This window comes from Muntiacus reevesi, chromosome 7, assembly GCF_963930625.1.
Source record: "Muntiacus reevesi chromosome 7, mMunRee1.1, whole genome shotgun sequence".
Taxonomy (NCBI): domain Eukaryota; kingdom Metazoa; phylum Chordata; class Mammalia; order Artiodactyla; family Cervidae; genus Muntiacus; species Muntiacus reevesi.
In genome coordinates, this window is record NC_089255.1 from 79,350,830 (window position 1) to 79,365,935 (window position 15,106).

General features: G+C 38.6%; 1 protein-coding gene across 5 annotated transcripts in view; it reads left to right on the forward strand.

Annotated features, from left to right (window-relative positions):
- The window catches only part of PCNX1 (pecanex 1), a 175,995-nt gene that overhangs the window by 43,814 nt on the left and 117,075 nt on the right, over positions 1-15,106 (forward strand). For all 5 annotated transcript variants that reach the window (XM_065941703.1, XM_065941705.1, XM_065941704.1 and 2 more), the window contains exons 4-6: positions 3,376-3,421; positions 4,230-4,319; positions 11,539-13,245. In XM_065941703.1, coding sequence (XP_065797775.1) covers positions 3,376-3,421; positions 4,230-4,319; positions 11,539-13,245 — 1,843 coding nt within the window. The remainder of the gene's footprint in view (positions 1-3,375; positions 3,422-4,229; positions 4,320-11,538; positions 13,246-15,106) is intronic.

Below are 15,106 nucleotides of genomic sequence, written 5' to 3' on the forward strand. Positions count from 1 at the left end.
ACATCTGACTGATTTGGTTTTCCTTAAAATATTAACTCTTGTATTAAAAAGGGCAGATGTCAGAAGCTATTGTGCTACTTGGATTTTGGTGTTTTAGTTTTATACTGTTTATAACAAAAGAAATTATTGACGTAATTATTGTTATCCCTTAGGAAAGCTGAAATGAGGAAGTAAGTTGGACTTTGTATATTGGTAGAGATGATATCAATACAAAGATACCATGTTTCTTGTGCATGTTTTATTATGTAGCCCCTACTACATGCTATCATAGTTGTTTATAAATGTCTTCAGTACTAGATAGTGAACTCCTTGAACACTGGGTCACTGTCATAGTCACTGGTACCATTCTTTCCTTCAGGCCACTGCTACTCTTCTCCTTTCTATCTTCTATTCTCCATTTCCCTACCCACCCCCACCCCCCATTTTTTTCAACTGTCTCTTATATCCCTCTCTTTCTGTCACTTACCTTCCTTAAAATATTTTAGTGCCTGATAGTATTTAAGGCATTTTGCTTGTCTGGGTTGCGGAGTGGGTCTTACCCTCTCCACATCTTACCCTCAAAGAGTTTGCAATTTCTTTCTTATTTTTTTTTTTTAGAGTTTGCAATTTCATGCATGCTCAGTTGTGTCCAACTCTTTGCGACCCCATGAACTGTAGCCCACCAGGCTCTTCTGTCCATGTGCTTTTCCAGGCAAAAATATTGGAGTGGGTTGCCATTTCAATTTCATAGTAGATATCTATAAGTAACTGAAGTTATGGTATATTACCAAGGAAATATAAGTAAAAGGTGCAAAGTAATAGTTGCCATAGGAATGGTACAGAAAAGGGACTAATGATTTCCAAGGAGAAAATAACTGTTTCCAGTTAGAGAGATGGCAAGGTTTCATGGAGGAGGTGGCCTTGCCTGATTGCCTTTAGTTGGAAGTAATTTTTGTTCTCTGATATTCAGAATTGTATCTGGGCTTTCCTTTGGTCCTTCTCAAAGAGAAGAAACACTGGAGCATTTTAGTTTGTGCAGATCTATTAAGGAAAACTTCACCTCTAAGTGTATGCAGATATCATTTTTTTTCTTAATTTTTTCCTTTTCTAAATGTGTTTATTTTTAGAAAGTTAGCAGATGAAGGAAAGCAGCAAGAAGAAAATAAAATCATCTATAATGTCATAATAAAAAATAAGTTTTTAAACAGAGATTTTAGTGTGCTTGCTCTATGGCATTTGACTCTCTTCACTGACTGTATCGCGAATGTTAATACTATTACATGTTTCCGGCAGTGAACATCTTGACAACTGCATTGCATCCTTTTATTTGTATGTACTGTGGTTTATATTTTCAGTCCCTTAGTGTCACATGTGAACAGTAACAACCCCATTATATTTGGGGGGATAAGCTTGAAACAGTTCAGAAAAGCATGAAGGATAGAAATATAACCACACATTGTATCTGTTAAGATTGCTTTTGTCACCAAGTAATAGAACTCAACTAATTAAGTGACTTAAAGAAATAGGAATTTGTCACCTACATTTGGAGCTGGTTGTATAGCATTTGTTCAGCAGCTAAACATTATTAGGGCTCTGGGTTGGAATTTCCCTAGGCCTTTTGGCATTCTCTCAAGAGTTGCAGAATGAGCAGAGCAGCTTCAATTATGATCCTGTTGAAAAGTGAAGAAGCAGGTGACAGTCTGGGGCAGAGTTGTCCTTGGTCATCATTGTCTCAGACGCAGGGAGGTCTTTCCCCAGAGCCTTCCAATAGACTCTCCCATACATTCATTGACCAGAAAGAGGGTACACACCTAGGTTAGAGTCTGGGTCCTCTCTTCATAAATCAAAAGATATGTGTCCAACATTTGAACAAAATGAGAAGCTTGTTAAGGAGGAAAAGGAAACACTGAGATTGTGAGCAAATGACTACTGTATGCATATTCAGAAACTTTTTCTGTTTTTAAAGTTTAAATTCTTAGCAAGATGCCACGAAATGGCACTTTCTGGTTTGCTTACTTGTTTGTAAGCTTCTGTCTAGGAAATTATGTGTTTATTATTCTAGTAGAAAAATAACTTGTTGGTTTTTTAACTTATTTATTTAGCAGGTGTGTTTAGAATGAAACTCTTTTTGCAGTAAAATGCTTTTGGGGCCTTTTCCTCCCCATTGCAGTGCTTTTTGTGGCTAACTGAAAGCAGATATCAGGAAAAAGCAGGAGAATCAAACTTAGTAAACTGTTCAAAAATATTGCAAAGCTAATTTTTTTTGTCTATACTGCTTATTAGTAGTTTTAACCTATATGCATATGCTTATTTTTGCTGTTTTTCACTGACATATAGCTTTCATATGTGTAGTGTATGCATATTAAGTGTACAGCTCAGTACGTTTTTACATAATGTGTACACCCATTTAATTGCCATTCAGAGCAAGAAAGTCCCTCATGCCCCTTTAAAGTCACTATTAGCTATACTTTTACCAAATTTCTCATTGTATACTTCTGTTCAGTTGAATCAGTTGAAGGGAAAGATTTGGCAAAATGCAAATATCCTGTGAATGTTCTTGGTTTTAGTATAAAGATACTAAATTTGCTTGACTGTTCTCTTCTTGAATCCCTTGAAAACAGGTTATAACAAGAACTACTCAGACTTGTTGATTTAGTAACTGTCATGTTGTTATATTTGGTTTCCTTAATGTGTTCATGGAATTTGTGGTATTTGTTTATATGATTGTTATGATAGTATAATACATGATGGTTATAAAATTTTAGGGAAATTGTATACCATCTTGAGTATAAGCCCTAAAAACTCCACAGATTTATAATAGTGTTCTGTTTATAGAGTTTGTGCTAAAAGTTCCTTTTTCTTAAATGCCTTAGTGTTTTTTTTTATTATTACTATTTTTAAAAAATGCATTATAGCAGCCTACAAAGAACTTCCTGCCTGAATCTCAGGAAAGTACATAATGATGCGCTAACAGTTTGACAGGAAGATTTAGGTTGCTCTTTGTTACTATGTTTTATCCTCCAAACTTTTCTTTTTATAATCCCTGATGAGTCCACATTTATTTCAGGTAGACTTGGCACCTAGTTTTGCTCTGTTTGTAACTGGAGCGTGTCATGATGCAGTATAAAACCGACAGTGATGGTTTGACCCAGACTGTCTGAGATGGAGGCTCTCTCCGGGGCTCCGTCAGCCCTGAGCGGGCAGGGATGCAGTCTCCTGGCGTGTGTGTGCTAGGCGAGCCTCGCCCGCTGCAGCAGAGTGTGGCTCTGATATATCGTGGCCTTTTGCTGAAAGTGACTGATACCTTGTTTTGATAATATAATTTCATTTGATAATCTTGCTAGTCTATGCTGATGACGTAGCTAGCATCGTGTTTACTTCATGTCATGTTTTCAGATTGGATCTGGCTCCTCTCGTCTTGGAACAGCAGCAACTATTAAAGGTGGGTGTGGTCTCCCCTGAACATTACCTCTGACTTCCCATTTCTTTTTTGGTCGTAGTAAAGATAATTAATTGTCTCGTGTATTTATATGTAATGAAAAATCATTCTTGAAATTATTTTGTGGATAAAATTATATATCTTGTATTAAAGATTACTTGATTTAAATTGTGGTCCCTTTTCAACATGACTGAGTGACTTTCACTTTCACTTTTTTTATCATCCGAATTTCATAACAGTGTTTTAACCACTTGGATTACACTGTATGAATTGTACATTTTGATCTTTAAGAAACTTCTTTGCCTTGAGGGCAGATGCTTTCATGGGTTTTAGTGGAGTTCATAGAAAACGAATTTAATGTGAAACCTTTAAATTAGGCACAAATAAGACACGAAAAAAATTTTTTTTCCAATACATCATGTAAATCTCGTTTATTCAATACATCTATGTCAAATAAATTCATTATTATTTTTGCCCTGTAATTTTATAAATCTCTAATTTTTCCTGGGAGGGACTTTTAAGTTGTTTCAAGTTATTACATAATATTACATTTTTAAAACTTCTTTTGAAAGAAATAGTTGTATTAATTAGTATTATGAGGCCTTTCCATATTTGGTTTATAGCATATGTGATCTGACAGTTCATGATTCTTCCTATCAGTTTAATGCTTCTTTTATTGTAACCCTTGATAACAAAAACTGCTTTAGTTAATAAATATCTACTACACTCTCTTATGTCCTTCCTTGCTGTGCCACCTGTACAGCTTTTACTTTTAATATAATGTCGTCTTGGATTTCTCTTAACTTTGTAGGAGATACAGACACCGCTAAGACTTCTGATGATATCAGTTTAAGTCTGGGCCAGAGCTCTAGTCTTTGTAAGGAGGGAAGTGAAGAACAAGGTAAGAAAAATTTACTTCATGGCAGCATCATGTATTGTGATGACCAGGGTGAATTTGTGCAATGTGCTGCTCATATTTTGGCAGAAGTTTGTAATAATTTAGTGTGGTTTTTTAGAAACATGAAATAAAATGATTTGCTAGCATAACAGTAGCACAGTGTTATAAGTACTCATAGCTTTTGGAATTCAGCTTCACATGTTCTGCCAAGTAAATAGAGAAACTTTGTGAGCATATGCCGTAGAATGAGTATGAGATGGGAGATAAGAATCTGCTATTCCTTTAGTTGGTCAGAGCATGTTGCTTAGCTTACTGATAACCTAGTATGTAAAGCTGTTCTTTTCCATTCAGTATGACCTCTAAATGCCAGCTGCTGCATATGTTGCCCGGCTGCAGAAACAACAGTGTGTTTGACAGAGAAATAAGTTGCTGTTGGACTTACTGAGAAACTGTCTGCCTCCAACATGGTGTCTTCCTGTAGCAGATTTGTAATGTAAATTTTGGTTTTAAATGATTTTTTTTTCTCCTTATTCAACTTCATTGTAAATGAGTATTTTGGATTTTATAGAGTTCTTTTTTTTTTTTTTTTTTTTTAAAGAACTACCACATGTTTGAGTTTGATTTTTAATTTTCAGACATGAAAGGATGGATATGCCATACCCACTTCCAGTTGAGATTATCCCAGGTTGTATAATCAACGAGCCAGAATTGGATCAGAAACCCGTCTCCCTATTTCCAGCCTGTTTCTTTTTGTTCTTATTGTTAGCTTATGGGTGATGTTTGGTAGGCAGGCAGACTGATACATTTCCTATTATACTCAATTATGAAACTTATTTGTAGGGTTACAAATCGATCCTTGAACAGAGACATTTTCCCGCTAATGTAGTATTTTACCCAGGTTTGATTCTTACAAGGATATTTTGTTAGAATTTTAGGTTTATCACTGTGATTGCTTAGTACCTCATCATTATTTAATTGCTTTGGTGGACCACCCCTCACCGCCTGTCCCCTCCCCTTAAAAAAATACATTTGAAGGTACTGTATGGTCTGAAAGCTATTCTCTTATAAAAGGGAAAGGTGAATTAATCTCTGAGAATCACAGTGTTCTTTTGTATAATACGTAATCAGCAGTGTCTCAGAAACTGGGTAGTGATCTTAGAGGGGCAAATGCCACTGCACTTATGGGTCATAGGTCTCTTCATTTTCATCTGGGAAGTACCTTGTGTGAGCAAGAATGTTGTAGTCTGGCAGGTTGGGAATTATATTCACACAGCTCTCCCCTGGCAGGTGCGTACTGACGGAGACAGTGATGGCATACACAGTCACTGAGTGCGTACTGCTGCCCCGTGAAGAGTCAGCACGCTTCTCCTTTAAAGCCTTGTCGGCCACGTGGTCTCTGCTGCAGCTCTTCAGCTTTGCTGTTGTAGAGTGAAAGAGGCTGTAAACAACCTGTAAATGAGTGGGAATGACTGTTATACTAAAACTTTATTTACAAAAGCAGGCAGAAAGCCACTTTGGCTCTACAGGCCTTAGTTGATCAAATCCTGGTTTAGGTCATCATTTAAGCACTTGATGTGCATTCACCCAGTTGATCTTCATGACAGGCATTTGAAGTTCACAGTGTTATTATTCTCACTTTACAGAGGAGTGAAATTGTAAGAAACTTGCCCCAAATCACCTATCTGCAAAGTAGCAGCCCTGTAGTTCAAATCCAGTTCTAAATTCTGCTTTTAATCACTATCCTGTACTGCTTTCATACAGTTTTATAACTTCTTTTATCATGTAACATTTTCCTCATGTATTTAGCAATTATTATTGAGTACTCATGTGTGCCTGATACCATTCTAAGTACTAGAAATCAGTTGATGAACAGACAAAATTTTCTACCACTGTGGCTTTCATACTATTAGTATGGAAACATGCTACTGTAAATCAAACGTGTATGCAGTAATAGAGACGGGATACGGAGTGGTGGGTTGGGCGCTGTGGGCATTGTAAGTCTAAATATTACAGAATGGTCGAGGGGAAACCTTGCTGAGAGCAGAGACCTGAAGGAGAAGGAGTGAGACTGCCTCTGTGCCAGAGGTAACAGCACAGGCAGAAGTACCAGCGCAGGAACATGCCTGTCAAAAATAGTGTGGCTGCGACAGAGTGAGCGAGGGGCCACATTAAAGCCTTGTAAGCCATTTTATTTTATTTATTTTTTAAAAAATATTTATTTATCTGACTGTGCTTGGCCCTTGTTGGGGCATGCAGGATCTTTAGTTGTGACATGCAGACTCTTAGTTGCAGCATGTGGGATCTGGTTCCCTGATGAGGCATGGAACCCAGGCCCTCTGCACTGAGAGCACAGAGGCACTGGACCACCAGGGGAGTCCCTTGTAAGCCATTTTAGAGATTTTGCTTTCAATTTCCAATGAGATGAACAGCTGTATAGAGTTTTGAACAGAGAAGTATCATCGTCTCTGTTACATTGTGACAGTCCTTTTGGCTCCTGTATTATTTGAGTGTGTATTAAAAGGGGCAGAGGCTGACACAGTTTGCAGATTATTGCAATAATCAGAGCACAGATCAGGGTGGTGGGAAGTGGTCTGACTGTGTGTGCCTAGCTGCTCAGCTGCGTCCAAGTCTTTGCAGCCCCATGGACTGTAGCCTCCAGGCACCTCTGTCCATGGGGATTCTCCAGGCAAGAATCCTGGAGTAGGTCACCATGCCCTCCTCCAGGGGATCTTCCCAACCCAGGGATTGAACCCAGGTCTCCTGCATTGCAGGTGGATTCTTCACCAGCTGAGCCACCAGGGAAGCCCAGTCTGACTGTGGCAGATGTTAATGAAAGGATATGATGGGTTTGGAAATAGCATGTGAAAGAAATTGTAGTCAGAGATGACTGTAAGATTTAAGGGTTAAATCATGGGGAGAATGGATTCTCCATTAACTGAAAAGGAGAAACTGAGAAGGAGTGATTTATAAGTGGGGAGAGCACGGTGAAGGGCAGGAGAAGGGGTTCATTTTGGCCATAGCAGGTATGAGTTGCTGTAGGACCTCTAAACAGCAGTAATTAGTAGATAATTAGATAGGCTTGGATTTTAGGTAAGATATCTGGGTTGAGGTTTTAAATTTAGGAGTTTTCAGTGTATAAATTAAAAAAGAAAAATTCAGTTATGTCAGATGTGGGGTTGGGTTAATATCAAGTTTGTGAACTAGCAGGGAATGCCTGTATGGTTAGCTGGGCCTGTAGTTGTGTCCGCCGGGTTCCGTTATCCAGGTCCAGTCCGTCCTGGCTGCGGTTTGGCGCCACCTAGTGGCGGTTGTTCATTCTGGCTTAAATATCATCTGAGACGCTTCTGGCTCTCTGGCCACTTTGGATTTATAGGACAGTGACCTTTAGTTAGTTGGTTAGCAGTTAGTTGACTAGTTGGAACTCATTTTATCAACCTGATTTAGAATGATTGGGAGAAAACTGAGGTTGTGGGGGTGTGTCATGTATGTTTTCTAAGAAGGGATTATCTGCAGTTTCCCTCCTCAGCCTCATTCATGTTTTCCCTACCCAAGATCTGAACTCTAGTCCATCCCTGTTTGAGTACTGAGGCTGGGTAGCAGATGGAGGAACTAATTACAAATATTTATGAATTTTAGTTATTATGGGGCCAGAAAAGGTGGATGAAACATAGGAGAGAGAGAGTATAGGTAGAAAAATGAAGGCGTTCTGACGGTCGAGCTCTGAACCACTGCAATCTAAATAAATCCAGGAGACTGAATAGGAACAACTGGTGAGGTAGAGGGGTGTATCCCCGCATCTCAGGGAGAGTGGTCAGCTTTGTCCGATGTTGCTGGTAGGCCAGATTTTATGAGATTGAGACTTCACAGCACAGAGGGTGTTGGTGAGCTTGATAGCTTCTTGATGGGTTGGGAGTAGAATACATGTCAGAGGACACTAATTGAAAACAGTGACTATAGACTACTTTTTGGTGAATTTCATCTCAGGTTGTTATAAAACTCCTTAAAAAAACTAAAAACATGCCATAAAAAGGTTGAATAAATTATATTGTCTTAATAATAACACTATGCAGGTACTAAAATGTATTCAAAGATTACACAATACTATGAGTAAATATTTAAGGTGAAAAAGATGGCACTATATAAAACATATGGCTGGACTTCCCTAGCAGCTCAGTGGTGAAGAATCTGCCTGCCAATGCAGGAGACATGGGTTCAATCCCTGATTCAGGAGGATCCTACATGCCTCGAAGTGGCTAAGCCCATGTACCACAGCTGTTGAGCCGGTGCTCTAGAACCCAGGAGCCACAAGCCCATGCACTGCAGCGGCTGAGGCCTGTGAGCCCTGGAGCCCGTCTCTGCAACAAGAGAAGCCACCGCAGTGAGAAGCCTACACATTGCAACTCGGGAATGGCCCCACTCTCCACCACTAGAGAAAGGCCCGTGCAGCAGCACAGACCCAGCAGAGGCAGAAAACTAAATGAATAAAGTTACTTTAAAAAATATTATTCCAGTCTGTAAGAGTCTAAGAGAATACTAAGGGTATGTGTGCATATGTTCATAGGAATGTTAAAAGTAATGTACCATATTTAGCCATAAAATAGAATAAAGTCCTGATACATAATATAACATGTAAAGTGAAAGAAGTCAGACACCAAAAGTCACACATTATATAGTTCCATTTACACGAAATGTGCAGAATAGGCAAATGCATAGGGACAGGAGTGATTGCCAGAGGCTAAAGAAGGAAATGAGTATAGTGGCTATGAGTTTCTTTTTGGGGTGATGCAAATGTTCTGGAATGAGACAGTGGTCATGAGTGCCCAAATCTGTGAATATACTAAGAACCACCGAATTTTATTCTTAAAAGGGTGAGTTTTATGATATGTGAATTATATCACAGTAAAAAGAAAAAAAGTGATACACCAAAAAATATTAACTGTTATCTCAGTGGCAGAAATGTAAATCTTCTTCCTCATACTTAACGGGATTTTATAGAATTAACATGTTACTTGTATAAACAAAAATCATAACTTCCTCCTCTCTTCTAGATCATCCCCAGCAATTATAAAAAACAAACTGCTTTATTTCTCTTACGTTCCTAAAAAAATCCACATCTCCTCCTTCATCCTCACTTCCTCTGTTACCTGTCACCTTGTATCTCTGGTGTCCTTTGCATGAATAATCTTTTTCAGAACCTTGTACAAATATCTGATTTTATCTTTTAGCAGGAATTTCTAGAAGTAGATTATTGATCAAAGGCTTTTTGAAGGTTTTTGATTACCTCGCCAAATTTCTTTGTAGAAGGTTGGTTGCACCAGTTTGCATACCATGAATAGTGTGTAAGATGACTTTCTTAATCTGAATACTACTAGTAGCAATCACTAGAAAAAAGTTTAATTAGGTGAAAAATAGTATCTCTCTGGGTTGGTTTGATCCTGTCTTTGACAGTATCACTACCAGGAAGAAAAACTGTCTTAAGAAAGCATGTTTACTTAAAATTTCCTAAAACCACCTAAAATTCTTCCTGACAGAGTCAAACTTATTATGATATATTTATTTAGCAACACTGAAAAAGACAAATGTATTAAATTAAAATTGACTATTCTTTTTAAATGAAAAACTTAAATTTCTGCTTCGTTAATGTCTTGGGAGTTGATATTTTTTAAAGTCTATTGTATATTAGAATTAGGGATTTCCAACTACTTGCTCGGTTAGGTTTTTGTTTTATAAAATATCCTTGAAATGTGAATATTGCATCACCCCATAATTGCTTAATAGGGACATATATTGAGAGTTTTTAAAAATAGCATTATAAATTAATACTATAGAAAAGTAAATACAGTGCTGATTTTTAAATTTGGGTTTTTTAGAGAATATAAGAACGCATCTACAGTGGCACAGTTTTGAACAGATAAAAAGAGTACTGGTTTCACTTATCTTGAGGACTTTACAACACAAGATAAATCCTAATAGGTCATTTATAAATCACAGTTTGTATGGTACTTTCTAGAGAGTATCTCTAGTTTAGATTTTTAGTTGTTTAGATCTAACCTACATTAAGCTTTTTTTTGAAGTCCGTAAATATTTCTAGAAGTCACTCTTATTTTATATTAATCTTAGGGGGAAATCATGCTTTTATAATTGAAGGTAACGACTGGGAAGAGTCTGACTTATTATAGACTCTGTTACTGTATTTTTCCTATGCAGTTATGACAAATAAGACAATAACATTTCTTTTTATTGAACTAACAGCAAACTCAGCAATCCTTGTCTGTTTAAAAGGTATATTAAAAAATCAGCTATTGTACAGTTTGGTTGTCAATCTATATTTCAATATAAGTGACAATGTAGGTAGGTGGGTAGATGGGTTTATTTATATTTTTATCTATCTTTATATGTGTATAGTATATATGATAAGTCACTAATCCCCGCCCTAAATGAAGGGTTAAGGAATAATCTTACAGATATTGGGGGAATATGTATTTTTTTCCATGAAGGATTTTTAGTTGCTGCGTCAGTGGTAAAAGATAAAATGTAGTATTTTGCCCTGTAATTATTATTTTAATAATTTCAACCATTGTGAACAGGAAGATTTCTTCTATCATTATACCGTATTTTGGGCCCTGGTCTGGGCCTTGGTCAACCTTTTGATTTTTTGGTTTGTTTCTGATTACTTTGTTATTGTGGATTTGAAAAATCAATTATATTAGTTTTTCAAAAAGATTTTAAATTTAGCTAGGTAAAATAATGATAGCTACCATGAATTGTGCCAGGCATTGTGTTAAGCAAGTATGTTATTAACTCAGTTATCCCATGGTGAGATTGATATCACATTTTACAGATGAGGAAACAGAGGCTTAAAAAGGTAACCCACCTTTACCCAGTTAGTAAGTTAGGGACAGAACTTACACAGCATTCCAGTTCTGTTTTAAATGTAATCCTTTGTTGCTTCTTCTTTTATTGTTGATAGTCCATAGCAGTTTTTCTGAGGTTCGTTGAAGATGTGGAAGTTCAGTTCATTCCATTAGTAGAATGCTTACTTTCTTGAGCTGGGAAATAGAAACAAGCTCTTTGGAATGACTGGCCAACTGTTATTCAGTGAGCTACTTGGGAAATAGTTTATGCGTAATTTATGGTGCACTGTGAATTCTTTCCATTGTTAGATGGTAGAAAAACTGATTATAGATTTGTGTTAACATTTCCAAATATATGTTTGAAACAGATTTGGCAGCTGACCGGAAGCTCTTCCGCCTGGTCTCCAATGATTCCTTCGTCTCCATTCAGCCGTCCTTGTCCTCATGTGGGCAGGACTTACCAAGGGACTTCAGTGACAAAGTGAGCCTGCCGAGTCACAGCCACCACCACCACGTCGAGCAGTCCCTGTCCAATGCCTGTGACACAGAAGTGGCTTCTCTTGTCCCTTTACATTCGCACTCTTACAGGAAAGAGCACCGGCCGCGGGGTGTGCCACGGACTTCTAGCTCTGCTGTGGCTTTTCCAGACACCTCACTGAATGACTTCCCTCTGTATCAGCAAAGACGTGGGTTGGATCCTGTTAGTGAGTTGGAATCTTCCAAGCCTCATTCTGGATCCAAAGAATCCTTGGTGGAAAATTCGTGTTTACCTGGGGAATTTCAGCTGGTTGGCGAGGTGAAAAACAGTAATTGTCAGCCACCTCCCAGGAGTGGGAAGAGCAAGCCCTTGAACGCAGACAAAAGCATGGACAGCTTGCGAAGCCTGAGCACGCGCAGCAGCGGCTCGACGGAGAGCTACTGCAGCGGGACGGACCGGGACACCCACAGCAGCGTCAGCAGCTACAGAAGCGAGCAGACCAGCTCCACGCACGTCGAGAGCGTCCTGTCGGAGCACGAGGCGTCTCCCCAGGCGGCGCAGAGGAGCGGCCAGAAGAGGGAGGGCGGTGCTGAGGCAGAGGCCGGGAACAGCTGTGCCGGTGACAGAAGGACTAGCAGCGAAAAGACTGCCCTGGACGTGAGCACGAACAGCGGGCTTCAGGAGGCCAAGGACTCTAACGGCTCTGATGACGTGCACAATCAGCAAGGTCTCAGCGCCTCTGCATCCGAAGAAGCCAATAAAAACCCCCATGCAAATGAATTCACTTCGCAGGGGGACACACCACTTGGGAAGACTGCTGAAAGCAAAGAGGAGGAGGGTGAGAAGCCAGCTGTGTCAGTGGACTCGAAAGGTGGTAAAGATGTTGGTGGAAAGCAGAAGGAAGGGGACGTGAGACCTAAATCCTCCAGCCTAATCCACCGGACAGCCTCTGCCCATAAGTCAGGCAGGAGACGGACAGGGAAAAAACGGGCCAGCAGTTTCGATTCAAGTCGACACAGGGACTATGTGTCCTTTCGAGGTGTTTCCGGTACCAAGCCGCATAGTGCTATATTCTGCCACGATGAGGACTCCAGTGACCAAAGCGACTTGAGCAGAGCGTCCAGCGTGCAGTCTGCTCACCAGTTCAGCAGCGATAGCTCTTCTAGCACCACGTCTCACTCTTGTCTGTCTCCGGAGGGCAGATACAGTGCCCTGAAGACCAAACACGCCCCTAAGGAGAGGGGCGCCGACTCTGAGCACACACACAAAGCCCACCTGGGCCCGGAGGGAACTGGCAAAAAGCGGACAGCTCGGCGGACTTCCAGCACAAACAGTGCCAAGACGCGGGCCCGAGTGTTGAGCCTGGACAGCAGCGCGGTAGCGTGTCTGAACGACTCCAGTAGGCTCATGGCGCCTGAAAGCGTAAAGCCCTTAACCACTTCAAAATCCGATCTGGAGGCCAAAGAGGGAGAGGTGCTAGATGAGCTATCTTTATTGGGACGGGCTTCCCAGTTAGAGACAGTCACTCGATCTAGGAATAGCTTGCCAAGCCAGGTTGCTTTTCCTGAAGGCGAAGAGCAAGACGCAGTCAGTGGAGGTAAGTAAATTGCAGGAGGAGATTTACCCAAGAATCTCTGCAATTTTCGATGTTATTGATTGGAGTGCTACTTCTTAGAGTATATTTTGTGTTAACAGCCCCATATCTACTATGTTGTTAAAATAAACTTTCTTTCCATGAAGAAGATGGTTATCTTAAAAAAGATTTTGATGTGAACACTGAGAAAATGTTTTTTGTTGTATTATATATGAGTTTGTTCTTCATGGTATTCACCTTTTCTAAGCCATCTGCCACCTGTTAATGTTTTACCAGGAATAACAAAAAAATTGGTCCCCTTCCTCCTTTGTACAACCACAGTAACAACAAAATGTAGAATTTTATTAGGGCACCAAACCATTTTTAGTTATCTCTTATACAGTGTGTGCCACTGAACTTTGAGAATGAGATCTCTCAACCTGTTATGTAAGATTTTTCCAAATATTACTTAAGCTCTGTGTACTTTGAAAACATATGGCTTTTTTCTTTGTTTCTGTCTTAGGTTTTATTTCTTGCTTACTCAAGTTTTAGTCATTAAACTGTTTTTCTGTGACTTCACATTAAGGTTTATTAATCTACGTTTGTGGTTTATTATCCATTAGTGAATATATGATGCTCCTTGTGATAACAGTGGTAGTGCTTTGGTTAAAGTACTAGCTTATTGATTTTTGGTTTATGAGGGATTGTGCACAATTGAGTAGGTGATTTTGTATTGTCAGTGTGTATTGGCCATTTTGTTTATTTCAGAGTTGTCTCTTGGTATTTCTTCCTGCCCAGAATAGTTTGCTTATTCTGTTTTGGTTATTATGGAGTCTCGTTCTTAAATAGAAGAAGGAAGTCCTCTGTTGCTAGCACTTGACTTTTTTCTCATCTACCTCATATCCTGTAATAAAGCTTATGTCTTTGGCTTTATAGTTTACAATCTATTGGTATAGTAACATTTAGTCTTTTATGAAAAGTTAAGCTGAGTTTTTGTTTGCACAAACATAATGAAACAAGGAACATGCTTTTTCTCTCAAAGAATTCTAATTTTACCCACAATTTTTTAAGTCCATAATGTGGTAAACATTCTCTTGCTTCTCTTGGTATAGTTTATAACAAAGATTAATTTCTAATAGGAATGTAAAAAGTAATCTTTAGTGCCTAAGGAAAAAACTAGTCTGACTTAAATATTGAGACCTAATTATATCTGAAGTGGTTAGAATCATCTGGTAACAATATAGTAATTAACGTCTCTTGAGTCTTTGATGTGGCTGTCAATCTGTTTTTTGTTAACAGGTCTGAAATGCTTTTAGTGATTTCTCACACAAATTATGTGTGTTTGCGATATGCAGGAAACCATTGGGTTTTAAATCATAGCTTAATTTTTACTAAAAGTGTGATTAAAATAAATTCTAAGAATGAACATGCAAATGATAGAAAAATATTGCTGTTCTAAATGTTGTTGAAATGTAAGTAAAAAGATAGTACATCTTATGCTTTTGTATTAAAGATACCACTTCCTTTTCATAGGGAATGTGGGGTGTTCTGTTTTTTTTAGGAAAAGTTATATGAGGTCTTATTTGCTCTTTGGTAAATATGAGCCCTCATTTTTCCAGATTTCAGCTTTTGTTTTGTTTGTGTTCTTATTTTTTTTAAAAAAGCAAACCATCCACCATTAATAAAAAAATAAGGAACTAAAAATTTCCATTTATTTCGCTTTGGTGGAATAAATTTAATCATCTGTGGGCTTTAAAATCATTTTTTTGCCAAAGGAAGACATTGTCGGAACTGTTTTTATCTGAGCTTCATTGTGTTTAGAATAAAAATAAGAACAAAACTAAACTGCTTAAGTATATTGGATTTATATTTAGTTTGTTTTCAT